This window comes from Saccopteryx bilineata, chromosome 3 (genome assembly GCF_036850765.1).
Source record: "Saccopteryx bilineata isolate mSacBil1 chromosome 3, mSacBil1_pri_phased_curated, whole genome shotgun sequence".
Lineage (NCBI taxonomy): Eukaryota > Metazoa > Chordata > Mammalia > Chiroptera > Emballonuridae > Saccopteryx > Saccopteryx bilineata.
The window spans coordinates 306,417,625-306,430,555 of NC_089492.1; the positions used below are offsets into that span (position 1 = coordinate 306,417,625).

The 12,931-nt window shown below is 43.6% G+C and overlaps 2 protein-coding genes across 2 annotated transcripts in view; both read right to left on the reverse strand.

The window, feature by feature from the left end:
- Window positions 1-12,931, reverse strand: part of LOC136332051 (zinc finger protein 585A-like) — a 227,534-nt gene that overhangs the window by 195,159 nt on the left and 19,444 nt on the right.
- The window catches only part of LOC136330161 (zinc finger protein 615-like), a 97,292-nt gene that overhangs the window by 28,678 nt on the left and 55,683 nt on the right, over window positions 1-12,931 (reverse strand). The window contains exon 5 of the mRNA XM_066266663.1: window positions 11,480-12,923. Within this exon, the coding sequence (XP_066122760.1) occupies window positions 11,480-12,923 (1,444 nt within the window). The remainder of the gene's footprint in view (window positions 1-11,479; window positions 12,924-12,931) is intronic.

Below are 12,931 nucleotides of genomic sequence, written 5' to 3' on the forward strand. Positions count from 1 at the left end.
ATTCATTTCCTACCGCTCATGTTCATGGTTACAGGTGGCTGGAGCCAATCACAGCTGTCCTCCAGGACAACACCAAATTTTTATTGAATAATGCATAATGTGCATGGGTCGTTGTGAGGTCAGGAAGTAAACTTCCCTCCTTTTAATCAAATAGTCAGCTAGCTAACTGCAGAAACCCTTTTGACAAAGAAGATGGCTAAAGGAAAAGAAGATGAGGATTATGGTACTTTTCAGCAGGAATGAACAGAGGAATTTGCCTTTGTGGAGAGAGCAGGTTCTGCAGTGTGTCTAATATGCAATGATAAAATTGCATCAATGAAACGGTTAAATATAAAGTGGCACTTCGACACACGCCATACTACATTTGCATCGAAATATCCCGTGGGGGACAGCAGGAAGAAAGCATGTCAAGAGCTACTGGGCAGAGTGCAAACTAGTCAGCAGCAACTCTGTGTTTGCACTCAACAAGGTGACTGGAATTTGGCTAGCTTTCCTGGTGCTTTAGCAACTGTGAGAAACAGAAAGCCATTCACAGATGGGGAGTATGCCAAAACATTCATGTTTGATGTTGCCAATGAACTTTTTGACGACTTTTCGGATAAAGACAAGGTAATCAAATGAATAAAAGACATGCTTCTGTTGGCAAGAACTGATCACGATCATACCATCATGATGGCAAATCAAATTGAGGCAACACAAGTGAAGGACATAAATGCAGCACTATTCTTTTCTCTCGCTTTGGATGAGTCAACAGATGTAAGCCATTTATCCCAGTTCAGCGTGATTGTAAGGTATGCTGTCGGTGACACACTACGTGAGGAACGTCTTGGTGTTTTGCCTATGAAAGAGACAACAAGAGGGGAGGATTTATTCAAGTCTTTCACTGAGTTTGCTAAAGAAAAAAATCTACCAATGGATAAACTTATTTTGGTGTGTACTGATGGTGCTCCGTGCATGGTGGGGAAAAACAGAGGATTTGTAGCACTTCCTCGTGAACATGAAAAGAGATCCATCCTAAGTTTTCACTGAATCCTACATCAGGAGGCGCTTTGTGCTCAGATGTGTGGCGAGCAGCTTGGTGAGGTGATGTCCCTGGTCATTTGGGTGGTCAACTTTATTCTTGCCCAAGCTCTAATGATCGCCAGTTTAAAACACTGCTGGATGAGCCTGACCAGGTGGTGGCGCAGTGGATAGAGCGTCGGACTGGGATGCAGAGGACCCAGGTTCGAAACCCCGAGCTCACCAGCTTCAGCGCGAGCTCATCTGGTTTGAGCAAAAGCCTACCAGCTTGAACCAAAGGTCACTGGGTCCAACAAGGGGTTACTCAGTCTGCTGAAGGCCCGCGGTCAAGGCACATATGAGAAAGCAATCAATGAACAACTAAGGTGTTGCAACGCGCAATGGAAAACTAATGATTGATGCTTCTCATCTCTCTCCATTCCTGTCTGTCTGTCCCTGTCTATTCCTCTCTCTGACTCACTCTCTGACTCTGTAAAAAAATAAATAAATAAATAAAATAAATAAATAAAACACTGCTGGATGAAGTTGGGAATAATTATCCTGGTCTGCTTCTGCACAGCAATGTCAAGAGGGAGGTGCTCAGCCATTTCGCGGCTTGTCTTAGCAAAATCCGGACTTTTCTTGAAATGAAGAATGTCGAGCATCCTGAATTAGCTAACACTGAGTGGCTCCTGAAGTTCTACTATCTCGTGGACATGACTGAACATCCGAAATGTGAAAATGCAAGGCGTTGGAAATAGTCTTATCCCTTCAACAAGCAGTGTTTGCATTTGAAAACAAGCTGGAACTCTTCATCATGGACATTAAAACAGGCCATTTACTACAGTTTGAAAACCTGGGAGAGTTTAAAGATGCATGCACAGCAAGTGACCCTGCTCAACACTTTGATCTCCAGCAGCTAGCGGGCTTCACATCTAATCTCCTGCAGTCATTCAAAACGCACTTTGGAGAATTTCGTGATTGCACTCGTCTTTTTAAGTTCATCACCCATCCACACGAGTATGCAGTGGACAGCGCTGACCTGAGTTACATCCCCGGTGTCTCCATCACATTTTCAGCTACAAGCCGCTGACCTGAAGGCCTCAGACATGTGGGTGAATAAGTTCAAGTCACTGAATGAAGATTTGGAAACACTTGCACGACAGAAAGCAGAGTGGGTGAGTAAACACAAGTGGGGAGAAATGGAAAAACTTCAACCTGTGGCCCTGGCTGGTTGGCTCAGCGGTAGAGCGTCGGCCTAGTGTGCGGAGGACCCGGGTTCAATTCCCGGCCAGGGCACACAGGAGAAGCGCCCATTTGCTTCTCCACCCCCCCGCCGCGCTTTCCTCTCTGTCTCTCTCTTGCCCTCCCGCAGCCGAGGCTCCATTGGAGCAAAGATGGCCTGGGCGCTGGGGATGGCTCTGTGGCCTCTGCTTCAGGCGCTAGAGTGGCTCTGGTCGCAACATGGCGACGCCCAGGATGGACAGAGCATCGCCCCATGGTGGGCGTGCCGGGTGGATCCCGGTCGGGCGCATGCGGGAGTCTGTCTGACTGTCTCTCCCTGTTTCCAGCTTCCGAAAAATGAAGAAAAAACAAAACAAAAATAAAAACCAAACTTCAACCTGTGAACCAGCTGATTGTCAAAACTTGTAACCCGCTTCCCATCACATACAACACACTGCAGCATGTGAGTATTGCTGTACTGATGTTTGGCTCTATGTATGCATGTGAGCAGTCTTTCTCACATCTAAAGAACATTAAGACCAACCTACAATCACATTTAACAGATGGAAGTCTCAATGCCTGCATGAAGCTTAAAGTCACCACGTATCAACCAGACTACAAAGCCATCAGCAAAACCATGCAGCACCAGCCTAACCAGGCGGTGGCGCAGTGGATAGAGCGTTGGACTGGGATGCGGAAGATCCAGGTTTGAGACCCCAAGGTTGCCAGTTTAAGCACGGGCTCATCTGGTTTGAGCAAAAGCTCACCGGCTTGAGCCCAAGGTCGCTGGCTCGAGCAAGGGGTTACTCGGTCTGCTGAAGGCCCGCGGTCAAGGCACATATGAGAAAGCAATCAATGAACAACTAAGGTGTTGTAACGCGCAACGAGAAACTAATGATTGATGCTCCTTATCTCTCCATTCCTGTCTGTCTGTCCCTGTCTATCCCTCTCTCTGACTCTCTCTTTCTCTCTGTCTCTAAAAAATAAAAATTTTAAAAAATTTAAAAAACAAAACCATGCAGCACCAGAAGTCACATTAATGGTAAGAAGTACTTTATTCATCATTGGTTAGCAATAGCATAACAACGTTATTAAAAAAAATTCCGAGACTTATTGTACTTTAAAAGTGTTGGTCTTACATAAAATGCACACATTTACTTGTAGTTAGTGGTAAACATATTGTATGGCTCTCACGGAATTACATTTTAAAATATGTAGCATTCATGGCTTTCTCAGCCAAAACGATTCCCGACCCCTGCCATACAGCAACCTTTATTCCACCTGAAATTTACCACAGAAACTCTTGACGATTGACACTCCTCCCCGATTTATATTAGATTATGTTAATCTCTAACCTACATGACAGGCAGCGTTCACTGCTACACACCCACCACACTTATCCATCACTGAGCCTAGCAGAGTTGATATAAACACAGACCATTAGACCTTCAGTTAATCTCTTCTCACTAAGCCTTAACCAAAAGCCTCACACTAACGCCCAGATCCTTAAATGTCTGAAACCAAATAAAGCCCCCAAAGACAGACATTCACACGCATTCCTGAATCACAGACCCCACAGGACCCACACACAGATCCACACAGAATCAGTCTCACCAGACCGAGAGCCTTTGAAGACACCACTGGAAGCTGCCAAATAGAGAAGCTTTGAACCAAACTTCTTTTTTCTTTTTTTAGACTTTTCTTTTTTGGGAGTTTTTTTTGCTTGTTTGTTTGTTTGTTTGTTTGTTAATTATTTTAGAGAGGAGAGGGAGAGACAAAGGAGAGACAGAAGGGGGGGAGGAGCTAGAAGCATCAACTCCCCTATGTGCCTTGACCAGGCAAGCCCAGGGTTTCGAACCGGCAACCTCAGCATTTCCAGGCCAACGCTTTATCCACTGCGCCACCACAGGTCTGGCTGAACCAAACTTCTAATTCAGTGCTCGGCCCTCAAGTCCCTCCTCGGCTGTCGACATGGGCGCCAAAGAGCCAGGAGTGTGTGGCCAGGCTTCTTGGTCATTTCTAGAAGCCTGACTTCTGACCTTGCACAGGTTCTATGACCTCATGAAGCATATCCCACAGTGTTGGATGGGAGTGGCCATATGGTTGCTATGGCGCTGCCAGGTGGGAGGAAACAGAAATGTCTTATGGGCTCTCTTGGCAAGAGGCAGTCACAGCGGAGAGCTAAAAGCTAAGTCTACAAAGGCCAGAACCTATTCAAGGACAAATTGGTATGGAATGCATATCAATCACTTTGGGCAAAATGAAAAGTTGACTGAGCCCTTGAGTTGGTCAACCGAATGCCTAGATTGCAGCCAGTTTCCAAGAGATCTGATGTCCATATGGCAGAGAACAACCCAGAGATCTCTGGGCTAGACATTAGGTTAAATTCACTTGAGGTCTGCTTTGGAAAAACCTATAGTTCAGCCCTGGCCAGTTGGCTCAGTGGTAGAGCATCGGCCTGGCGTGCAGAAGTCCCGGGTTCGATTCCCGGCCAGGGCACACAGGAGAAGTGCCCATCTGCTTCTCCACCCCTCCCCCTCTCCTTCCTCTCCGTCTCTCTCTTCCCCTCCCGCAGCTGAGGCTCCACTGGAGCAAAGATGGCCTGGGCGCTGGGGATGGCTCCTTGGCCTCTGCCCCAGGCACTAAAGTGGCTCTGGTCGCGGCAGAGCATCGTCCCCTGGTGGGCAGAGCGTCGCCCCCTGGTGGGCGTGCCGGGTGGATCCCGGTTGGGCACATGCGGGAGTCTGTCTGACTGTCTCTCCCCGTTTCTAGCTTCAGAAAAATACAAAACAAAACAAAACAAAATAAAACAAAAACCTATAGTTCACTATCGCTCCTGTGTTTCTAACATTTTTTTTCACAATACTGCCACACTCGCCCTGGCTGGTTGGCTCAGTTGTAGAGCATTGTCCTGGTATGTGGAAGTCCCAGATTCAATTCCCGGCCAGGGCAAGTAGAAGCGTCCATCTGCTTCTCCACCCCTCCCCCTCTCCTTCCTCTCTTTCTCTTCCCCTCCCGTGGCCAAGGCTCCATTGGAGCAAAGTTGGCCTGGCGCTGAAGATGACTCCATGGCCTCCACCTAAGGCACTTGAATGGTTCTGGTTGCAAAGGAGCAACGCCCCAGATGGGTAGAGCATCGCCCCCTGGTGGGCATGCTAGGTGGATCCTGATCAGGCGAATACAGGAGTCTGTCTCTCTGCCTCCCCACTTCTCACTTCAGAAAAATACAAAAAAAAAAAAAAATGCTGCGACACTCACAACACTCCTGGTCACCTACAATATGTATGCATAGAGAGGGGGTAAGTTCCCTAAACCAGGAATTCTCCATGGCAGCTGGGTGGACCACAATTTACCTGTTTCTAACACAGGTGTCAGATACCACAGGGTAAAGACCCAGTCCCACAATCTGCTCACAGCCCACTTCACATGCCAATCAGATGGAGTTGGTCTCCATGTTACCTTCACCTTCTGACTTGGGTACAAATGGACATTTCTACAACACCCCTCCAGTTCAGTTAATTTGCTAGGTGGGCATAAATAACATAACACAAGAAAATAAATGCTTATGTTTACCACTTTACTAAAAGATACCATAAAGTTAAATAAAGAGACAGATAATGATACATAGTATGAGCTCTGGGAGGGTACCTAACACAGGAACTTCTGTCCCCATGAAGTTATGGTGCATCATCCTCCCCATTCTTGGATGTCTTGACCCTCCTACAAGTTCTTTGGACCCCCTCCTCTTTGGATGTTTATGGAAACTTCCTCAGGAAGAAATGATTGATCATTAACTTTATTTACAGGCCCTCACCCCTGTCTTACATGTGTTCAATGGAGCTGAAACTTCTAACCAGTGGCCTCAGTAGAACAAAAGATGCTCCCAGTGCTGTTATCATGTAGGAATTTACAATGGTTTCCAGGAACACTGCGCCAGGTACTCAGGGTAGAGAGACCAGTATATATTTATTTTCTTTTATCTCACAAGTTTAAATAGCCAATCTCAAAAGGGAACATGCTGACTCCATTTCTCTAATATTCTATACATGACAAAGCTATAGATACAGAGACCTGTGATGCCAAGAGCTAGGGAAAGAAAAAGAATGGGACTATGAAAGGGGAGCCTGAGGGAGTTTGTGATAACAAAAACTTCTGAATTTCTACTGCGTATTGTGTCACACAGAAAACGACTCGGAGACCAGCTGGAGTGCACCGAGGGACCTTGGGGACACTGCTTCACAATCCCCTAGATAGGTGTCATGAGACAGCCCTGGCCCCCAGTCCTTACAGGTATTTACTGATACACACAAAATAGAAGCAGGGACATGGATGAGGAAGTCAGGAAGGGGAACTTCTTTAAAGCAGATTAAAGAGCAAACTAAGTAGATCAAATGTCCCCACCTATTGATAAATCCAAGTTGCTCATTCTATCCCTGTTGCGCAGCATTCGGCACAGTACTGTGTTCAGTACTTTTGTCAGTAAAGCCACTGTGGCCTTTTCCTCAGGGCACTGAACTCTGTCCCTGTTTTATGTTACTATTCAGGGCCTCTACTGTATTGGTTACAAGTAACTACATATGTCACCGAGGATTCTTAAAACTATATATATATAAAAAAATGCGTAATAAAACTGTAGATAAAAATAAATCCTGTGGGCCTGACCTGTGGTGGCGCAGCGGATAAAGCATTGACCTGGAATGCTGAGGTCACCGGTTCAAAACCCTGGGCTTGCCTGGTCAAGGCACATATGGGAGTTGATGCTTCCTGCTCCTCCCCCCCTTGTGTCTCCCTTCTCTCTCTCTCTCTCTCTTCTCTCAAACGAATAAAATCTTTTTAAAAATCCTGTGGTTAACAGCTGTGTAACAATTTCACTTTCCTCTATTTCAGCGGTTCTCAACCTGTGGGTCGCGACTCCAGCGGGGTCACCTAAAGCCATCGGAAAATACATAATGCATATCAGGTATTTACATTCCGAATCATAACTGTAGCAAAATTATAGTTATGAAGTAGCCACCAAAATTATTTTTTGGATTGGGGTCACCACAGCATGAGGAACTGTATTGCGGGGTCACCACATTAGAAAGGTTGAGAACCACTGCTCTATTTGATAATGAACTGTGACTAGATAAGGTTTTGGGGGTTTTTTGTTGTTTTTAGAGGGAGAGAGACAGACAGGGATAGACAAACAGGAAGGGAGAGATGAGAAGCATGAATTCTTCATTCATTGATTGCTTTCTCATATGTGCCTTGACCAGGGGGCTCCAGCCAAGACAGTGATCCCTTGCTCAAGCCACTGACCCTGGGCTCAAGCCAGTGACCATGGGGTTTCAAACCTGGGTCCTCAGCATCCCAGGTTGACGCTCTATCCATTGTGCCACAGCCTGGTCAGGCTAGATGACATTTTATATTTCTGAGTATGTACCTGAAAGGTATTTTAAAAATCTTTAGAGCCCTGGCCAGTTGGCTCAGTGGTAGAGCACAGGCCTGACATATGGATGTCCTGGGTTTGATTCCTGGTCAGGGCACACAGAAGAAGCGGCCATTTGCTTCTACATCGCTCCCTCTCCCCCTTCTCTCTCTCTCTTCTCCTCCCACAGCCATAGCTCAATTGGTTCAGACACATCAATTGGTTCTGTGGAGCCCCACCTCAGGTGCTAAAAAAATAGCTCAATTGCAAGAATGGCCCTAGATGGGAGTTACCAGTCAGGGCGCATGTGGGAATCTGTATTTCTGTCTCCCTACTCTCACTTGGAAAAGAAAAAAAGTATTTACAAAATTTCAGTTTTTGCAATTCTAAACTTATTTCAAGATTAGAAGTTATAAAAAACTTTTACATTAATTTTATAAACCAGTTGATGCTTATAAACTTCATTAAACACATCCAAGTAAGTTGTTATACTTAGGAAATGAATGTTTCATTTACAAGTGCTTCAGATATTCTGAAATAACACACTTAAAAATAAAAAGTTAATCACATAATGAAATAGGCAGAGAACACTCCTGTGTTGTACATATTCAATTTAATCCAGAGTGAAATTAACTGCCACTATACAAAACAACTTAAATCAATGACAAGGCTAGTAGAAATATGGCTAAAGGTACTTTCTCCCAAATTTCTTCTAAAGAGCAGTTTCGACTTGTGACAGAATACTTTGTTGTTCGAGGATTATTCCCTTAAGATAACTGAGGTTTTGATAAAGACTGTGACAATGAATGTGTTCATGAGTCATTCTGCACAGATTTCCTGGCAACTGATGAGGCAACATAAATTACTGCAAAGTAGGCCATATACACTACCAGAGAAAGTATTTCTCTAGTGTGCACTGGTATCTATAGAGGTCTTACTTTTCAGCTGATCCTTTCCCACAATTAGTCATTCAGCCTGGCCAGGTGATAGTGCAGTGGACAGAACATTGACCTGGGACACTGAGGACTCAGGTTCAAAACCCCGAGGTGGCAGACTTGAGTGCAGTCTCATCCAGTTTGAGCATGGGAACGCTGGCTTAAGCATGGAATCATAGACATGACCCCATGGTTGCTGGCTTGAGCAAGGGGTCACTGATTTGGCTGGAGCCCCCCAATCAAGGCACATATGAGAAAGCAATCAATGAACAACTAAGGCACCACAACTATGAGTTGATGCTTCTTATCTCTCTCCCTTCTTATGTCTGTCCCTCTCCTCTCACTAAAAATAAATAAATAAATAAATAAATTCAATCATGGTCTCTGATCATCACATATGACAGGGTCTATACTTATCACTAAAGTGTTTCTTAGTCTGACACATTCCTAGAATTCATCTTCAGTAGATACTTTTTTTTTTTAATTGTGAGAGAAGATAGTGAGACACTCCTGCATGTGCCCTGACCAGGATCTACCCATCAACCCCTTTCTGGAGCCGATAATCAAATCAACTAAGTTACTTTTAGTGCCTTATGCTGACATGCTTGGACCTCAGCATCCAGGTGACACTCGAACTAAATCAAATCACTGGCTATGAGAGGGAAAGAGGGAAATGAAGGGAAAGAGGGAGGGGGAAGAGAAGCAGATGGTTGCTTCTCTTGTGAGCCCTGACCAGTAATTAAACCTGGGACGTCCATATGCCAGGTCAATGCTCTATCCACTGAGCCACCAGCAAGAGAGCCAGTAAACACTTTGAAACATACAATGTCCTAAAATATTTTCAAAGTGATTGTATCTGAGTTGTTTTCTAATTTTTTTCTATATAAAATATGAGGTAAATGATAGGACCACATCTTCACATTGTTATTGTTCACTGCATACTATTATCTTTTATTAAATGTTTACTTTATTGATTTTAGAGAGCGAGTAAGGGAGATAGGGAGAGACAGAAACATTGACCCATTCCATGTGCCCTAACTGGGAATTGAACTAGCAACCTGCATGCTTTGGGATGATGCCATAACCAACTGAACTACCCAGCCAGGGCCATACTATTATCTTGAATGCTTACAACTGGCAACAGGCTTTCTCCAAAACAAGTACCTGTGAATTCTCTTGTTAAATAAGAATTGACAAGATGGCAAAATTTTCCACAATCGCTGCACCCATAAGTCCACTCTCCTGTATGGTTTTTATGATAAACACAGAGTTCTGACTTTGTAGTGAAGGCTTTTATGCATTCATTACATTCATAGGGTTTCTCTCCCACATGATTTCTCTGATGGGTAATATGATCATTTTTGCTGAGAATTTTACATTCTCTACATGCAAATGAAATCCTTCCTGAGTAAAATCTCCGATGTTGTACAATGCATGTATTCTTCCTAAAGCTTTCACAACATTCATAGCATATGTGCGTTTCTGCAGTATGAGTTTGATGTTGATCAAGAGCACTCTTCACAATGAAGGCTTTTGGACCAAAAAATCAACAGGGTATTTTGCAGTTTCAACAGAGGTGCTGGGAGCTGACTGTAAGACTGACATTCTGCCCAACCCCACACCTCACCTGCCTGATTAAGTTGCAAAGGGCTGTTTTTCAGTACTCATTCTGCCCACCCATGTTCCCAGGATGGACTGGAAGCTAGTTACTTTGTTTAAAGTTAAGATGGTGGGGGTTTTTCTGCACCTGGCGGTTTTCTTGTTGCCTTGGAAACGTGATTGATTTGCTAGTGGCCTACCTAGTCCAGTAAATAAAATAGGATGTTTTCTGGGGGTGGCCATGTTTTGCAGATCGGCCAGGGCAGTAAATTTTACTGCTGGCAAGAAGCTGTCTTCCTCCCAAACCCATCCTATATGTCTTTAAGTCTTTGTCTATTTTTCATTCAATTTCGTACCATTCCCGCTTAAAACCCTGGAATAGACTCATTGCACGGGTCACGGCAATTTCTTGCATATATACGAATTCTCTAAATTATGAATTTACTGATTCAAAGTAAAAAGTCTTTGTGGTAAAGTATTTTTTACACACTACATACACAAGGCTTTTCTCCTGTATGTTTTAGCTGAAATCTAATGAGAAGGCTTTTCTTGGTAAACCCTTTCCCACACTCATTACATACATAAGGTCTCTCTCCAGTATGATTTTGTTGATGTACAATGGGCAGAGTTTATGGGTTTTTTGGTTTTTTCTTTGACAAGCCTTTCCCACATTCAGTGCACCTATACAGATTCTCTAAAGTATGAGTTCTATGATATACAGTGAGATAATTCTTCATGGTGAGGCCTTTCCCACATTCACTGCATATAAAGGGTTTCTCTCCAGTATAAGTTTGATGTTGTGTAATGAGACATATTTTCTCAACTAAGCCTTTTCCACATTCACTGAATATAAAGTTTCTTTTTCAATTTATTTTTTAAATTATTTTGATTTCTTTCTTTATTATAGGGGGGGATGGAGAGAGAGAGAGAGAGAGAGAGAGAGAGAGAAGGGGGCAGAGCAGGAAACATCAACTGCCGTAAGTGCCTTGACCAGGCAAGCCCAGAGTTTTGAACCAGCGACCTTAGCATTCCAGGTTGATGCTTTACCCACTATGCCACCACAGGTCAGGCAAGGTTTCTATACTTTATAAGTTTTCTGATGTTTATGAGATTAGCATTTGTATAGGTCTCCCCACATAGACTGCATTCATAAGCTTTCTCTTATGAGTTTTCTGATGAGAAATGAGAGATGAATGCTTTCCCCATTCATTTATATTTCATATTTCAATCCCATGAAAACTTTCCATTATATATTGAACTGAGATGTCTTCAGGAAGGTTTTGTCACTATGAGTGAATTCATACTGATTTAATACTTATGAAGTCTGTAATGTTCTGTAAGCCTAGATTTTCTGGGGAAGGCTTTCCCACACTCACTACATATATAGGGTTTCTCTCCTGTATGAGTTCGCTGATGTATGATGAGGCAGCACCTTGTGAAAAAGCGTCTCCTACACTCATTACACCCATATGGTTTCTCTGAAGTATGTATTCTCTGATGAACAGTGAGATACTTTTTCAGGGTAAAGCCTTTTCCACATGCACTACATATACAGGGCTTCTCTCCTGTGTGAGTTCGCTGATGTACAATCAGGCCACTCTTTACAGTAAAGCCTTTCCCACACTCATTGCACACATATGGTTTCTCTAAAATATGTGTTCCCTGATGTACAGTCAGGTGATACTTCATGGTGAAGCTTTTTCCACACACCCCACATACATAGGGCTTTTCTCCTGTATGTTTTAGCTGATGTCTGATGAGATGGCTTTTCTTGGTGAAGCCTTTCCCACACTCATTACACATAAAGGGCTTCTCTCCAGTGTGAGTTCGTAGATGTACGATGAGGGAGCCCTTTCCTGACAAGGCTTTCCCACATTCATTGCACATGTATGGATTCTCTGGATTATGTATTCTTTGATGTACAGTAAGCTCATTTTTCCTGGTAAAGCCTTTTCCACATTCACTGCATACAAAGGGTTTCTCTCCAGTATGAGTTCGATGATGAGCAATAAGATGACTCTTCTCGATGAAACCTTTCCCACATTCACTGCATATGTAAGGTTTCTCTCCTGTATGAGTTTTCTGATGTTTATGGAGATTAGACTTTGTACGGAAGGTCTTCCCACACAGACTGCATTCATAAGGTTTCTCTCCTGTATGACTTCGCTGATGATAAATGAGCCGACATTTTTTGTGGAACGCTTTCCCACAGTCACTGCATATGTAAGGTTTCTCTTCCATGTGAGTTTTCTGATGTACATTGAACTGTGATATCTCCAGGAAGGTTTTGTCACATTCAGGGCATTCATACTGTTGTAGTCCTGTATGAATTCTCTGATGTTCAGTGAGCCTGGATTTTCTGGTGAAGGCTTTCCCACATTCAATGCACACGTGGGCTTTCTCTTTGTTGTGAGTTATCTGTTGCTGAATGACCTGGGACTTATTATTTATGGGTTTGGTACTGACAGGCAATGTAATTTCACTATAAAATTGGTCTTGATAGCCATGCAGAATGGATGTCCCATCTGCATTCAACTCAACCGAGTTATTTAACTTAAAGTTCCTATTTTGGATTTCAGAACTTAAATTTGATTTCAAAAGTTTCTCAAGCATATCGCAATTTTCCTTTAATAGGAAATGACTTTCATTCGGATCAACAATCTTTGCAAACATAGTATGTTCAGAGTACTCTTCCTCACCCTTCTCAATGCTTTGACTTTGCAAGTGATACTGCAGAGGAACATCAACTGTCCTGAGTTCTAGAAAA